This window comes from Micromonas commoda, chromosome 7 (assembly GCF_000090985.2).
Source record: "Micromonas commoda chromosome 7, complete sequence".
NCBI classification, from domain to species: domain Eukaryota; kingdom Viridiplantae; phylum Chlorophyta; class Mamiellophyceae; order Mamiellales; family Mamiellaceae; genus Micromonas; species Micromonas commoda.
Genome location: NC_013044.1, coordinates 604048 through 619523, shown reverse-complemented (window position 1 = coordinate 619523; position 15476 = coordinate 604048). Strand labels below are relative to the sequence as shown.

Sequence of the window (15476 nt, the reverse complement as noted above, 5' to 3'; positions counted from 1 at the left end):
GTTGCCAAAATTAGAATCTCGAGTCGAATAAACGACGAGCTCGCTACTAGTTGAGCTTGATGCCCCTCGCCTTCGCGACGGCGCGGATAACGTCCTCGTCCATTCCCTCGACGTCCCTGACGGATATCGCGTACGAATCCCTCGCCGCTGCCGCGCAAACCGCGTACGTCCTCAGCGCCGACGGCGGCTCGCTGAACAAAGCGGAGATGATGTTGTTGAAGTACTCGAGATCCGCCGCGAGCTGAGCGGCTCCCGGCTCACCGAGAGTGGTGATTGCACGCACCTCCGCCAGAAGCAGACCCGCGGCAGCCTCCGCGACCCTCGTCATCCACTCCCCGGAGTCGAAGTGTTCCGCCGCGGTGGCAGCCTCGGCGTCGGCGGCGGTGGGTGACTTTGCCGGTTCGCCCTCCTCCAGCCCCACCCTCCCCATCTCGCCCGCCGCCGCCGCCGCCGCCCGCTCCTCCTCGGCGGCGTCGGCGATGGACTCCAGGTGCTGCGGCAGGGACAGCAGGTACTCGCCCGCGGTGGTGACGTACCCTTGGGGATACGCGCTGAACGTCGGAAGGTCAAAATCGGAGGATTCCGCGCTCGTCGACCACTCGGCCCGTTTCGCCAACCCCCGAAACTCCGACCTCACCTTGGACAGCAGCACGTCAAGCACAAAGTCGCGCGCGCAATCCTCGAAATCCGCGCACCGCGGCACCCCACGCGCGAGGGGACCGAACCGAACGTCCTGGTGCACCCGGTCCAAGAGCGCGCGGAGTCGACGCGCGCCGTCGGGGTTCGCGTGCACCGCGGCGAGAGCCGGGGTCAGGGCGTCGGCGGCGGCGGGCTGGGGCATCTCCGAAGCCGGCCCGGGCTCGGGCAGCGCGGGGAGGAGCGCGCCCCTCAGTTCCTTGAGCGACGCGACGAGCGATCGCTCGAGATCCTTGACGCGCGCGGTGAGCGCGTGGGCCACGGCGGTGAGCTGAAGCGCGGACTGGATGCTCTCCTCGCCGGCCACGACTCTCCCTTCGGAACCCTCTTTTTTGCCCTCTCCGCCACTCGTGGGCAGCCCCTGGGACTTCCTCAGCCTCCTCATGGACGCGGTCAACGAGTCGACGTACCGCACAAGCCCGTCGTCCACCGCCTTGAGCATCGCCGACGCCTGGGTCCCCGCGGTGAGAGCCACGCACCGCTCCATCGCGCGGCCCAGCGACTCGATCGCGACGGGGACAGCCGCCGACATCTCCCCCGCCGCCGCCTCCACGTCGTCGCAACGTCGCACCTCCAACTTGGCGAGGTCCTCGGCAATTGCCCTCGCCTCGAGTTCGCCGTAACGATCGCGGACGGCGTCGAAGGGCGCGAGCGCGGCGCGCAGCGCGTAGGCGGCGCGTTCCGGGCCCGTCGCGTCCGCCACCGACTTGGCCGCGGTTGAATACCCGTCACCCGCCGCGCGGTGCGCCGCTATGAACCAATCGAGACGTTGCGACGCCATGCGCTCGGAGAACTCCCTCTTCGTCGCCTCGCTGAGCTTAACCCACGCGGTGGCGATCAGCTCCTCGCACTCGCGCGGGAACGCGCTCCGGCAGAAGGAAACCTCGCGCCGCAGCCGGGACGCGACCTTTTCGCAGTATCCCGGGAGCCACTCCGCGAACCTTTGCGCCTCGCTCGTCGCCGCCGTCGCCGCCGGCCCGGCCGGTACCGCACCTTTTTTGAACGCGTCCCACTCCCTTCTCAGCGGCTCCACGACGCGTACCTCAGCGTACGCGTGTATGAGCGCCGTGATCCTCCCCGACACGTCGAGCACGTTCCGCAGCTCCGACGCGCGAAACGCGTTCTCGTTCGCGAGCGCCTTGACCAGCTCGGGCTTGACCGCCTGTTCCAGCCTGTGCTCCAACGCCTCCACCCGTTCCGGCGCGTCCTCAAACTCGGGCACGGAGCCGACCACCTTGAGCGACCTTCGCATGGACGCGACGATGTCCGCCATGGATCGAACGTTGCCCCCGGCGAAGACGTCATCCGCCGATCGCATGAGCTCGGCGAGACCCGCGGCTTCGGCCAGCGTGTCCCTGGTGAGCTCCATGCGCCCTTTGACAGCGTCGATGTCTCTCAGGAGGTTGACGCTCGCGCGAGATCCGGTCTCGGCCTCGTCGAGTCGCTTGAGGATGCCGGCGATGCGCGTCTGGAGGTTCTTGGACTCGAGCTCGACGCGATCGATCTCGGCGACGGCTCGGGGGATGCGCTGCAGGCCCGCGACGGACTGCTCCTCGAGCGCGAGGGAGATGTCCTCGGCGACGAGCTGTAGCTTCATCTCCACCTCACTCAGGTACTTTTCCATGCTCTCCCCACGCGGGCACCTGACGGAAATGGGAGAGGGGACGGCAGGGAAGGTGAGGATCGGTCTTTGGGCGGGTTTCGGATCTGCGCGCGGCGACGAAGGGGGCGGGGATGGGACGATCGCGCACCCCGCGCACGCGCTGTTCACCCAGGCCTTGACGTCGAAGTTCGCATCGGAGAACTCCGCGGGGTTAAACGACATCGCGCCCGCGAAACACGGGCCAGAGGTTCCGCGCTCGGGTGTGAGCCAGGGTCGCGCGCGTCCCCGCGCTTCGAATTTCTGGGCCAGTCCGAGCGAGGCCCGTCCCCCGACTCGCGCACATCGTCCGATGACGTGTTGTCTGATGTTATCCGGTGGCAGTCTGACGCGCGCGGGTGAGATGAGCGCCCTCACACCGTATCGCGTCGCGATCCTTACCGCGTCAACCGCCGAGGGACGATTCCGCGGACGCCCAAGGCTCTCAAGGTCGCCGACGTCCGGGAACGACGCCGTCGTCTCCCGAGTCGTATCATCTTGTCGATCGGGAACACTCACCAACCGTTGCCGAGCGTCCAGGAGCTCCCGACAGGCTCCCTGGAACGATGTGCGCGTCGAATCCGGCTTCGCGTTCCGGCGTCGCGTCGTAGTTCACACCACCGCGGACAGGACCGAGGGCGAGGCGTCGGCGACCCCAGCCGCCGATGCCGTCCCGGTGATTCGCTCGGGGAGGTTGAGAGACGTCATCGTCGACGAAGTCTTGGACGCCATCGAGGGCACCGACAGCGGACGCAAGATGTCCCCGGAGCAGAGGGACGCGACGGACGCGAACCTCGCGGAATTAGAGTCCATCGGCAAGACCCAGGCTCCGAACTCGCTCGCCGACCCTCTCATCTTCGGCGACTACGACGTCGCGTACGTGAGCACGGGCGGGAGACAGATCGGCAACCCCGCCGGCGGCCGGTTCCGGGGCGGGCTCGGCGCGATGCTCTTCCGCACGATCGGCCTGGAGCAGAACCTGTACGAGCCCAACGTCGTCGTCAACCGCGTGGCGTTCCTCGTGTTCGGCCTCATCCCCGGCGAGGTGGTCTTGAACGGGACGTTCGCCGCGCTCACCGCCGAGCTCGCGGAGAAAAACGAAAAGGGCGAGGTGAACCCGTTCGGCATCGACGACGGACAGACGGTGCGAGCGTTCTTCGACCCGCCGCGGATAACCCTGGGCGGGTTACCGTCCTTCGGAATCGGCCCCAAGTCGTCGGTGGTGCTGTCGACCACCTACCTCGATGAGCGAGTGCGTCTCGGCCGCGGGTCTCGCGGGTCGCTGTTCGTGTTCACGAGAAAATCCGAGGAACAAGCCGCGAGGGACAGGCGGCGGTGGAGCGTGGGCGGCCTCGGCGTGACGATGATGCTGGCGTGCACCGCCGCGCTGTTCGTGTTCGCGGTGAGGCGGTTCCGGAGCGGTGGGGTCACGGAGCTCAGCGTGGCGACGGCGGTGGCTGTCGCGGTGTCGTTCGCGATGGCGCTCGTGATGCGGCAGGGCGGGATCATCGCCGAGGACGCGGACTACGACGAGGCGTACGAGAAGACGGTGGAGGCGAACAAGGCGGTGACTAAGGCTGCGCGGGAAGGCGAGGGTGAGCAGTGACGGCGACCGCGCGCGTGAATTGGACCGTGTTCCGCTATCGTATTACACCTCCGTCAACTTGAACGTTGACGTTTCTCGGCCCACGTCTAGTTGAGGTCCACCATGTCCTCGTCCTCCATATCCAGGATCTTCGGCGTGTGTTTATTCATGTCTATGGTGTCCCCGTCGAACACCATCCGGCCCTGCACGGTTCCCTTGAGTGGCCGGCCCGCGTCCGATTCCAAGAAGTCCGCGAGGATCTTCGAGAACCGCTCCCCATCCTTGCATTGAAACTCGTGCGACCTGCCGTTGCTCAGCTTAAACTTCAGGGTTATTGGATTCCCTCCCCCGGGGGCATCGTCCACCGGCGGCGGCCCTGCATCCTCCTCGTCGTCAGAAATATCCACCGTCTTCTCCGTCGCCGCCCTTCGCATCGCGGCCATCTGCTCGCGATTCCGTCGTATTGCCTCGGACGCCTCGCTGTTCACTCGCCGGGACGCCGCCGACGCGCCCCCGCCTGGGTTGGAAAGCCCGAGAATCTCGTTGATGTCAATCTCCTTCTTTTCGCCCGATGCACCTCCCGCGGTCGACCCTGAAATCGCCCCTTCACCGCTCGTCCTCCGCCGCTTCGCCGAACGGCCCCCGGGAGAGATTATCGCGGGGGAATCCTCCCGGTCCAGGAGCGCGATTGGCTCCGGCGCGCCGTCGTCGCTAGCCTCGTCGTCGGACCATTTCACCTGCCTGGTCTTCTTGTAGACGAGGCACGCGGACGAGTCGCTTTCCGAGTCGCTGTCCGAACTGGACCCCATGTGGCCTGCGGGAAGAGCCGCGCGCCTCGGAGCTGTGCTCCATTTCGGACGCGGCAAAGTTCAAACAGAGAATGATGCGAGCAGAGAATATTCTGCCACGACATGCCATCTTGAGGGGCTTTGCCAGACCTGGAGGCGATGGCCGCCAAAGCGATGGCCGCCAAAGCGATGGCCGCCACCGCCTCCTCGACGAGCTTCCACCTAAGCGCACGAGCGAACATGGGCTTTCGTCGACTGAAGACGTCGACGAGCGCAGCGGAGGCGAGCCCCTCGTCGTCCGCTTCGAAACTCACGCACGTCTTGGCGACCGCCTCGCGTGCCGGATACGGGCGACGTCGACCGAGCACCGTGCCGGACTGCCAGCCCGCCACGGCGGAGGAGATCGCATCGCTCGCGTCGTTCATAGGCAGCAAAGAGAGGCTGCTCGTCATCACGGGCGCGGGATGCTCGACGGAGTCCAACATCCCGGACTATCGAAGTCCCACGGGAGCTTACTCGAGTGGCTTCAAGCCGATGACGCACCAGGACTTCCTCAAGACCGAGGCGAACCAGCGACGATACTGGGCCAGGTCTTTCGTCGGCTGGCGCAGGTTCGCCGAGCAGACCGCCCCGAACGACGCGCACCGCGCCATAGCCGAGCTTCAGCGCGAGAGCAACGTGTGGAGACTCATCACGCAAAACGTGGACCGGCTGCATCAGGTCGCGGGCGCCGAGGACGTCCTCGAGCTGCACGGATCGACGCACGACGTCCAGTGCCTCGCGTGCGGCGCCGTGTCGTGCAGGAGGCGCCTGCAGCGACGCCTCGCGGACCTCAACCCGAGGCTCGCTGCCGCGGCGGACGCCGCGATCGACCCGCGCTCGGGCGAGGCGCCTTACGACGACGGCGCGACTCCTCCATCCGGGGGTTTGGCATCCGAAACTCCAAACCTCCGGACCCGACCCGACGGGGACGTCGAGCTCGACGGCGAGTTAGTCGTGGACTTTGTCGTTCCCCCGTGCGAGAAGTGTAAGCACGGGCCGCTCAAGCCCGCGGTCGTCTTCTTCGGCGACGGCGTCCCTTTGGCGACGGCGGAGGAGGCGAGGCGAGCGAGCGACGGGTGCGACGGCGTGTTGATTGTCGGTTCGAGCGTGAGCACGTTCAGCGCGTTCAGGCTGGTGAGGGACGCGCACGTGAGAGGGGTGCCGGTGGCGGTGCTGACCTGCGGTTGGACGAGGGTGGACGAGATGGCGTCCGTCAAGGTGGAGAAGCTGGCGGGGGAGGTGCTGCCGCGGGTGGTTGAGCGACTCAGGCGGGAGGAGCTGTGGGGGTTCTGAGCGACGCTCGGCACGTTCGTCGAAGCCCGTCGCTCATCGTTCGCCGATCGCCGCCTGGAGCAGAGATATACAGATAGCATGAACACTGATAAGATAGTCTAGTCCACGAGCTAGCTAGCATCCTCGCGGACTGCGCGACTGCAGCCCCGCGCCATATACACACGTCGCTATATTCATCGGCTCTCTCATTCGAGGATGCCCGAGACGACATCGATGGCACTTTCGGCGACGCCACCGATTGCGTTAACCGCATCCCCCGCGACGTCGCCCACCGATCCGATGCAGCCGCTGCACGGCTCCAGGATGGGCCCCAAGCACCCCGCAACTGGCTCACAGATCTCGCCGCACATCCCGCCCAACATGTCCCCGCACACGCCGAGGTCGATGTCGGGTATCGCGATGCCCGCGGGGAGGTTGATACTGCCGAGGACGCTACCCAAATCCCCGATGCCTCCCGCGACGTTCGCCAGCGACGCGCCCACGTTGCCAAAGTCGGCACCCGCGAGCGCGCCGAGCACCATGACGCCCGCGGCGCCGCCCACGGCGTACTTGGCAATCTTCATCGCGCCACCCTTCTTCTTGGCCGCCTCCACCTCCGCAGACTTTTTCGGGTCCACCTCGAAGGCGCAGAGCTTGGTGTGCGGGCACGGCACGCCGTACTCCAACGAGAGAGCGGTGACATCCGCCTCGGCGGATTTGTTGTTTGTGAGCCACGCGTTCGCCGTGAGCATGTCGATGCGCTCCTTGATGAAAACCTTGTCCAGCGGGATGCTCAGGACGTTGTTCTGCAGATCAGGAGCGACCGGTATGGTGCTCTCCCACTCCTCACCGCTCGCCAGGCGGCCCTTGATGGACATGCTGGGCGGCAAACCGCCCTGAATCTTGCCCGCAACCATGACCGGCGCGCCGATGTAGAGGTCGGGTACCGGGAAGGGATACACCTCAACCTTGGAGCTCTCACCCGCGCCCGGAATGCCGAGCATGACGTCGGTCAGCACCGGGGTCCTGGACGCGTTGATGAGAGCGATCATTTGGGACCCGACACGCTCGTCCGTGTACGCGGCGTCGGAGAGACCCTTGCCAATCTGAGAGAGCATCTTGAGGAAGTAGTGGTTGCAGTAGCGGCCGATGCCAAAGGTGCACACTCGCGGGTGGGTCATCAGACCCTCGGGCGGTGGCGCACTCATGACCTCCTGCATGTACCTGCAGATCTCGCGCTCGTTCTCCACGGCTCCGTCGGTGACGACGTAAATGAGGGGCACCGCGCCGAGCAAGGGTCTCTTGCTGAGGATGGCCACCGCGGCGCGCAGCGGGCTCAGGATGTCGGTGGTACCGCGCGCGGTGCAGTGGCCCTGGATCCAGCCCTTCGCGGCGTTGATGTTCTCCGGCGATGCGGGTACCATGTCCTCGCTCAGGTACTCCTGGAGGTTATCGAAGGCGCAGATGTTGAACGTGTCCTGGGGACCGAGCGAGCTGAGGCCCGCGAGCAGCGCCTGGTTGGCGCCCGCCATCGGCTTTCCGGTCATGGACCCGCTCCTGTCCACGATGAAGAACACGGACCTCGCGAACGGCGCGCAGCTCTTGGGGTCCGGCGGGGAGATCGAGATGATGAACGGCGCCCTGGTGTCCGCCGTCGGTCCTTTGGGCGACGGCTGCTGCACCGCCGCGGCGGTGATGCTCGGGCTCCAGACTGGCATCCTCATGAGATAGTTGCCGTTGCCCCACTTGTTGGACCTCGGGTCGATCATCACCTGCGTCACGCCGGGTCCGGCCTGCACGAGGGTCACGGGGTGCGACTTGCACTCCACCATCACGGGCTCGGGCCGCGCGCCGCGTACGGTGGTCATGATGTGGACGATGTCCTTGAGCTGTGCACCCTGCGGCAGCGCGCCCTTGGGCAGGGTGGTGGGCGCCTCGAATATGTACGCGCCGTCCTCGAACTTGAGGGGCTGAAAGTAGGTCACCTCGATGTCGACAAGCTCGTTCGCGGGGACGTTGGGGATGGCGATTGCGAAAACCTCGGGGTGCACCGGGCACGGCTCCGGTCCGTTCCTGCCGAATCGCTTGCCCGAGAACTTGCCCGTGTCCGCGACGGGCACGACGCACGACTGGATGTGCATCTTCTTCATCTTGGCGGATATCGAGGTGACGACGCCCTTCTGATCCATGGGCAGCGCGAATGTGCACGAGTTCTTACCCTGGTTCGCGCTGCTCTTGAGCAGCTTGGACGGTACCATCCACTGCGTCTTGCACGTGACGAACGCGGTGGAGAGGTGACATTCGACGTTGAACTCCAGGCTGTTGCACTCGGCGGGGGTGTAGATGGTCTCGTCGTGGTCCCTGAGCTGGTAGTCAGCCTTTAAGATGGTCGTTGCGTACAGACCCGGGCAAGACGGCTTAAGGACCGAGCTGTCCATCGCCGCCATCTCGGGAGGCCGATGCGCCATTTTTCCCTTGCTTCGTCAGCGAAAAGTGTTGAATTCCTTTCTCGCGGATCGTCGGCTGCGCGCTGCGAACGGCGAGCGGAGGTCTCGAGGACGACTTGCGCACTTGAGTCCCGCGTGGGTTTAAGCTGCGTTGCGCGGGCGGACTCTTCCGCGCGCACGATCCACTGGCCTGGGCCGACCCCTCGTCGTTCACCCAACTAGACGTTGACACGCGGTTTTAGACCGTGCACGGTATCCCAGCCAGTCACGTGCCTCTTGATGGGCAGGCTGGCCATCGTCCCGGACTCGGTCAAAATTCTCGGTCAAAAAATGGTCAAAATTCACGGGCAGACTCACGAAAGGTTCCGAAACGTGGGCGAGTGACGTCACACCGTCGATGCTCTGCGCGCGTGCTCCAACCCTAGGGTGGACGACTCGACGTGCAAGACCCGTCCTGATCGTCCGGGCATCCTCCTCGTCCGCCGCTGCAGCTCCCGAGATGCGTAAAATCCCCAACTCCAAGCTCTTCGTGTCCGAGCCCCCTCCACAATGGTTCGGGAACGAGTCCAATCCCCCGAAGGGATCGGCGCCGGGCTGGACCAACGAGAACTGGCTCAAATCTCGCTTTCACTTCTCGTTCGCCGAGTATAACACGCACAAGAACGCGGACTACGGCGTTCTCCGCGTTATGAACGACGACCTCGTCCAGCCCGGCAGGGGTTTCGGAACTCACGGCCACGCCAACATGGAGATTGTCACGTATATCGTCGAAGGTTCGTTAACGCACAAGGACAGCATGGGAACATCCGAGAGCCTCGGGCGGGGTTCGATCCAGTTCATGACCGCGGGCACGGGCGTAAGGCATAGCGAGCACAACCTGGACAAGTCCAACCCACTCCGCTTCATCCAGATGTGGATCACGCCAAACGCCGGCGGGCTCGCGCCAAACTACGGCTCGCACGAGACCTCGCCGGATGAGAGGAAGAACAGGTGGTGCCGCCTGGTCGGTCCCGTGCCCGGCGCGGGCGCGAACGCGGGCACGGCTCCCGTGCAGATCAACCAGGACGCCGGCATCAGCGTCGCCGAGATCGACGCCGGCCAGACCCTGCCGCTGAGTGTCCCGGCGGGGAGACAGGCGTACCTGCTGTGCATGGAAGGATCGGCGGCGGACGGCGCGGGAGGCGAATCGCTCGAGAGGCACGACGCCGCCGAGCTCGAGGCGGGCACGGAGCTGAACCTGACCGCGGGTGAGGAGGGAGCGCACCTGCTCGTGGTTGAGATGGCGGAACGCGCGGGATCGGGTCGCAAAGACTTGTAAAGAGAGAAGGCGTCGTCGCTCGTCATCAATCGACACTCGCGAATCGTCGTTTCACGCGTCACCCGCGGGTTCCTCCTTGATCTCGGACTCCGCGGGTTCCTCTTTCGCCCCCGTCGCCCAGTCCCTGGACATCCTACCGACCATCCCGCTCCCTCCCTCGCCCGGTACCTTAGGGGGCTCGCCCAGTACCTTGGGGGGCTCGGGGAACAGAAACGGCGGCAGATCCTTGTGCGACAAATCAGCCTTGGTCGACGCGACGGCGGCGACCCAGATGCGAACCTCGCAGTCGTCGCTCCCCGACGCCGCCATGAACGGATTGGAGGGGTTCCAGCTCACCGTGTTGATCGTGTTGAAGTGACCGGGGATCTCGCACAGCTGTGCGCCGGACTTGCGGTGGAAGATGTACAAGGATGCGTCCTCGCCGCCGGCCATTACGAAAGCCTGATTCCCCCCGCCGAAGCAGCTGCGGGTTACGAAACGGCCGCCCCTCCCGGGCGCGCGGCCCAGGCGGAAGGTCATCGACGGCGACAACGGGACGGGATCTTTGACGGGCCTCGTCTCGCGAAGATCGGGACGCTTCCACACGGGTATCGCCGCGCGTTCCTCCTCCTCCATCTTTTCGATGAGTCTGTTGACGTCCCACAGGTGAATCTCCGAGTTGGACAGGTTCACCAGCAGCCAGGTCGAATCGGCCGAGAGGCTCAGCGACATGAGATTATCAGTCTCCTTGACCTTGAACTCCCGACCGTCCCCCAGCCTGCGCAAGGTGACGTTTTGCTCCATGCATATGCTCACCGCGTATTTGCCGTCGTGGGTGATCGCTATGTCGTTCATCCTGGCGCTGTGCCAACCCCCCGCGCGCACCCCGTCGAGCGTCCACGCCTGCGCGGCTTTGTCCAGCCCGCAGGTGACCAGTCGGCTCCCGTCGGGCCACCACGCCGCCGCGGTGATGTGATGCACGTGGCCGCCCGCGCACGTGGCGTGCAGATCGCCCGTTTCGGCGTTCCACACGTACGCGGCGTTGCCCGCGGTGGACACGACGTACGAATCGTCCGGAGACCACAGCAAAAACGCCACCGGTTTCCGTCCGCTCAAACTCGAAGAATCGGAATCATCGCCTGGACCGTCAGCATCGGAAATATCCGCTTCTTGCCCGTCGCCGTCCTTGAGCTCGTCGACGCGCAGTGTGTGGCGCACGCGCACCTCGTCCGCTGACAGGACGTCGTATACGACCACGGATCCGTCCTTGCTCCCGGACGCGAGCCGCTTCCCGTCGTGAGAAAACGCCAGGTGCCAGACCTCATCGGCGTGAGCGGCGAGCCTCTGCACGGTTTTGATGGGCAGCTGCTCCTTGCCACAGCTGTAGTTCTTGTACAACGTGAGCGGTTTGGCCGGGGCGTTGTGGAACTGGCACTTGTCCATCTGATACTCCAGAGCCTGCTCCACGAGTGTCTCCAGTCTGGCGGGAGGCACGAGCACCTCGGGTGGCATGAGCAGGAGAATCCGCTCCCACAAGGTATCGCGCATGGCCTGCGTCTTACCCAACCATGGCCCCCACGGCGATCCCCACTTCTTGCTCGGTGCCGACTCGGGGTTGGAAAACACCGTGTACAATTCGTCCTTCACGCCGCCGAAGGCTATGAGCGACGCGATGTTGTGCATCCTCTCCGCGCCGCCGAGGAATTCTTTGTTGAGCTCGCGCCGTTCGCCGCGTCGCTTCCGTCGCTCCAACCGCTCGTCCCAACCCTTGACGCCGGGCAGGTTGAACATCGGCGCGATCTTACCTCGCAGCAGCTCAAGCGCCTCCCAGCTCGCGTCCTTGTTCCCGGCGTTCAGGAGCTCCATGTAGTGCTGCTCGTGTATGAGCAGCATGCAGTGCTTCACGTACGGGTTCATCAGCTCGAGCTCCTCGTCCCTGTCCTCGTCCCTGTCCTCCACCCCGTCCCCGTCCCCGCTCCTCGCCTCCATCTCCGTCGCCGCATCTGGCGTTGGGTCGACCGCTCGGGCGTTAGCCTCGCGCGCCAACACGAACAGCGATTCCACGGCCTCGGACCACCGCCCCGTCAGCACCAGCCGCTCAAACGCCGCGCCGGCTTCGGTTCGATGCGACACTCCCGTCCGCTCGCGAAGCGACGCGGCGACGTCGTCGTATCCCATGCGGCACAGCGCCTGCTCTATGAGCGCGACGTACTCCGTCCTGTTGATCGTGCCCTTGGGTCCCAGCCACCGCCTGTCGTCGGCGACGGCCGGGTGTTTCGACCGCTCGACGCGACCGGCATCTGCGACAGCCTCGCCCACGGCGTGTCCGTTGCCGCCCAGGTTGACGACGGCGAGGCATTCCTCCGCGTTCGCCGTCACCGTCCCGCCCGGAGAGTTCATCGGAACTTTCTTTAGAACCTTCTGCGGCGTGGAACCCGCGTTGTTCTCCCTGCCAGCCGCGTCGCCCTTCTCGCCGGGAGTCGGGTCGTCCCGAGGCTTTCGCTTGGACGCCGAGCGCGCGGCGCGCCTTTCGTCTACCTTGCCGGGTGAGTCCTTCTCGCCCGGGCCGTCGTCGCTCACGCCTTCGTGGGACATCTGAGGGATGTGCGCGTGAAGGCCTTCGCCATGTGCGTGCGCCTCGGAGAGGGTGGTATAGGCAGCGCAGGGCGTGAGCCAGTTGTGGCCTGGCAAATCTCGCGCCAAGTCTGCCAGTCTGCAAGGGGAGACCAAACAGGGCAGGATTTTCACCATTCGCGCCCGCGCACGATCTAAGGACCGTCGCCATGAACCAACCTTCCCGCGCGGAGAAGTTCGTCCTTCCCGACGGGGTCAGGAAGCTGACTTTCACCCGCGATACCAAGGTGGCCAACGCGGGCACCTACGTCGTGCAGAAGGAGGACCACACCCTGGGGAACATCGTGCGAATGTGCGTACCGATCCCGCGCTCTGTGCCCCGCGCGACACACCCGCGTCCCGCGTGAACCCCGGCGCTGACCTCGCCCCGTCTCTCTCGAATACCGATCCAGGCAACTCCACCGAGATCCCAACGTCGTCTTCGCGGGCTACCAGGTCCCCCACCCTTCCGACAACCGCATCGTCATCAAGGTGAGGCGCCCCGAAACTTTGAGGGAGATTAGGGTTTGTTTGTCTCCGCCGATTGACCAGACTGGAGCGTCGATGCCGACCAAGACACACCCACCGTCCACTCCCGCAGGTGCACACCAACAAAAACTCGTCTCCCATGCAGGCGATGACCGAATCCGTGAACTGCCTGTCCGAAGAGGTGAGCCGTTTGTCGACAAAGAGAACGACCCATTCGACGATGATTAACATCGCACCCGCTCACGCCCGCGCCCCCCCGCACGTCTCCTCGCAGATCAGCACGCTGACCCAGAAGTTCAAGGACGAGGTCCAGGCCTACAAGTCCAACCAGGGGTATTAGTAGCGTCGCGGTTAGAATCGCACCTAGATAGATATGTAGTCATCAACGTAGCCTTCTCACCACGCCGGCGGTGCCCACCTTTCTCCCCAACGAGGGAGAATGGTCGGTCGACTTGGGATCGACCCACAACTTTGGTTGGCCACTTCAAAAGGTCGAGAACGGTCACCTCCCGGCCTCCATCAGAGAACGAAGCGCCGCGTGTACGTCTCTGAGGCACCATGGCGTCCGATAACAGCGAGGACCTCTTCTCCGTCGCGATGCTCATCGACGAGCTCAAGGTGCGTTCGACATCCTCGCTCGCATCCCGCCCCGCACTCGTCGTTCGACCGGGGACCACGCGACGGCAAAAAGTCACCGACGGGGTTTTCGCCCACTCGTTTGGGAGAAAAACCCGTCCATCTGCCGCCCGAGATCCGCGACCGACGCGCGATGCGACGACGCCTCGGCCGCGCTTCCCCGCTTCCCGACCTCCAACTGACATCACCCATTCGCACCCGACCCCCAGAACGAGAACGTCCAGCTCCGTCTGAACAGCATCAGGCGCCTGACCACGATCGCATCGGCGCTGGGAGCGGAGCGAACGAGGTCCGAGCTCGTGCCGTTCCTCACCGACAGCAACGACGACGAGGACGAGTGCCTGCTGGCGATCGCGGAGGAGATGGGCAACCTCATCTCCAAGGTTGGCGGCCCCGAGCACGTCCACTGCCTCCTCGCGCCCCTGGAGAACCTCTCCACCGTCGAGGAGACCGTGGTGAGGGAGAAGGCTGTGGAGTCTGCGTGCAAGGTTGGCGCGGCGATGACGTCCGAGGGTATAACGGCGCACTTCGTGCCCGCCGTGCAGAGGCTCGCGTCCGGCGACTGGTTCACCGCGCGCATATCCGCGTGCGGCATGGTCGCGGTGGCGTACGAAGGGTGCCCCGCGAGCGAGGCGGAGACCCGATCGCAGCTCAGGATGACGTATTCCAAGCTCTGCGCGGATGAGACCCCGATGGTTCGCAGGGCGGCGGCGCAGCACCTCGGCAAGTTCGCCGCGGTGTGCGAGCCCGAGAACGTCAAGGGCGAGATCATGCAGCTCTTCCAGCAGCTGGTGCAGGACGAGCAGGACTCCGTTCGCCTTCTCGCGGTGGAGGATTGCGCGGCGCTGGGCAAGCTTCTGCCCCGGGAGGAGTGCGTGGCCGAGATCGTGCCGACGGTGAAGAAGTTCGCGGCGGACAAGAGCTGGCGCGTGCGCTACATGGTGGCGCAGCAGCTCTATTCCCTGTGCGAATCCGTCGGCGCGGACCTGGCGCGAACCGAGCTGCTCCAGTCGTACGAGCAGCTCCTCATGGACAACGAGGCGGAGGTGAGAATCGCGAGCGCGGGGAACGTCGCCGCGTTTGTGCAGCTCGTCGGCGCGGCTGCGGCGGGGGCGAAGATCGTGCCGCGGGTCAAGGACCTCGCGACTGATCAATCCCAGCACGTGCGCGCCGCGCTGGCGTCTTGCATCATGGGACTGGCGCCCACCATGGGCAAGGATCAGACCATCGACCAGCTCCTCCCCGTGTTTCTCACCTTGCTCAAGGATGAGTTCCCAGACGTCCGCCTGAACATCATCAGCAAGCTGGATCAGGTCAACCAGGTCATCGGCGTGGATTTACTGTCCCAGGAGCTCCTGCCCGCGATCAAGGACCTGGCGGAGGACATCCACTGGCGCGTGAGGTTGGCGATCATCGAGTACATTCCCTTGCTGGCGTCGCAGATGGGCACCGCGTTTCTGTTCCAGAAGGGCGAGGGCGACAAGGGCGGCGAGCTCAACGCGTTGTGCCTGCAGTGGCTCGGCGACCGCGTCCACTCGATCCGCGAGGCTGCGGCGGTGAACCTTCAGAAGCTCACCGAGGTTTTCGGCGCGGAGTGGGCGTGCGCGAACATCCTCCCCCGGGTCATGGAGCTCATGAGCAACAACCACTACCTGTACAGGACCACGGTCGTGAGGGCGATGACCCTGCTGGCGTCCGCGGTTGGCCAGGAGGTGGCGATGAGGGATATCATGCCAGCGCTGAAAGAGGCGACCAAGGACAAGGTGCCCAACGTCAGGTTCGCCGTGGCCAAGGCTCTCGGCGAGGTGGCCGCGGCGCTGGATCCCTCGGTGGTTGAGGGCGAGATCAAGCCCGCGCTGCTGGAGTTGCAGCAGGATCAGGACGTGGATGTGCGATTCTACGCGGGGCAGTCGCTGCAGCTGTGCGACGCCAAGCTCAGCGCGTAAATGGGATTGTGGGGGTCATGTAGATT

General features: G+C 65.1%; 9 protein-coding genes across 9 annotated transcripts; 5 read left to right on the top strand and 4 right to left on the bottom strand.

Moving 5' to 3' along the window:
• Window positions 1-43: 43 nt before the first annotated feature.
• On the bottom strand, window positions 44-2521 carry MICPUN_83783 (predicted protein; the record flags this gene model as incomplete). The annotated part of the gene is made up of 3 exons (XM_002503530.1): window positions 44-367; window positions 422-2339; window positions 2448-2521. The coding sequence occupies 3 exons, from the start codon at window positions 2519-2521 to the stop codon at window positions 47-49; spliced, it is 2313 nt and encodes a 770-aa protein (XP_002503576.1). The 3' UTR covers window positions 44-46.
• Window positions 2522-2648: 127 nt separating this feature from the next.
• Window positions 2649-3941, top strand: MICPUN_60022 (predicted protein; the record flags this gene model as incomplete). The annotated part of the gene is made up of 1 exon (XM_002503876.1): window positions 2649-3941. The coding sequence occupies one exon, from the start codon at window positions 2649-2651 to the stop codon at window positions 3939-3941; it is 1293 nt and encodes a 430-aa protein (XP_002503922.1).
• An 86-nt stretch (window positions 3942-4027) lies between these two features.
• Window positions 4028-4729, bottom strand: MICPUN_60021 (predicted protein; the record flags this gene model as incomplete). Its single annotated transcript, XM_002503529.1, has 1 exon — window positions 4028-4729. One exon carries the CDS (start codon window positions 4727-4729, stop codon window positions 4028-4030), a length of 702 nt encoding a protein of 233 aa, XP_002503575.1.
• Window positions 4730-4867: 138 nt separating this feature from the next.
• MICPUN_60020 (histone deacetylase, SIR2 family) lies at window positions 4868-6043 on the top strand (the record flags this gene model as incomplete). The annotated part of the gene is made up of 1 exon (XM_002503875.1): window positions 4868-6043. One exon carries the CDS (start codon window positions 4868-4870, stop codon window positions 6041-6043), a length of 1176 nt encoding a protein of 391 aa, XP_002503921.1.
• A 185-nt stretch (window positions 6044-6228) lies between these two features.
• MICPUN_60019 (predicted protein) lies at window positions 6229-8490 on the bottom strand (the record flags this gene model as incomplete). The annotated part of the gene is made up of 1 exon (XM_002503528.1): window positions 6229-8490. One exon carries the CDS (start codon window positions 8488-8490, stop codon window positions 6229-6231), a length of 2262 nt encoding a protein of 753 aa, XP_002503574.1.
• Window positions 8491-8968: 478 nt separating this feature from the next.
• On the top strand, window positions 8969-9787 carry MICPUN_60018 (predicted protein; the record flags this gene model as incomplete). Its single annotated transcript, XM_002503874.1, has 1 exon — window positions 8969-9787. The coding sequence occupies one exon, from the start codon at window positions 8969-8971 to the stop codon at window positions 9785-9787; it is 819 nt and encodes a 272-aa protein (XP_002503920.1).
• A 267-nt stretch (window positions 9788-10054) lies between these two features.
• Window positions 10055-11272, bottom strand: MICPUN_67384 (predicted protein; the record flags this gene model as incomplete). Its single annotated transcript, XM_002503527.1, has 3 exons — window positions 10055-10274; window positions 10371-10877; window positions 11004-11272. Coding segments are annotated over 3 exons (996 nt in total), but the record flags the coding sequence as incomplete, so codon positions are not given.
• A 1277-nt stretch (window positions 11273-12549) lies between these two features.
• Window positions 12550-13061, top strand: MICPUN_76999 (predicted protein; the record flags this gene model as incomplete). The annotated part of the gene is made up of 3 exons (XM_002503873.1): window positions 12550-12692; window positions 12793-12871; window positions 12981-13061. Coding segments are annotated over 3 exons (303 nt in total), but the record flags the coding sequence as incomplete, so codon positions are not given.
• Window positions 13062-13426: 365 nt separating this feature from the next.
• Window positions 13427-15450, top strand: PP2A1 (protein phosphatase 2a; the record flags this gene model as incomplete). Its single annotated transcript, XM_002503872.1, has 2 exons — window positions 13427-13486; window positions 13714-15450. The coding sequence occupies 2 exons, from the start codon at window positions 13427-13429 to the stop codon at window positions 15448-15450; spliced, it is 1797 nt and encodes a 598-aa protein (XP_002503918.1).
• Window positions 15451-15476: the final 26 nt, after the last annotated feature.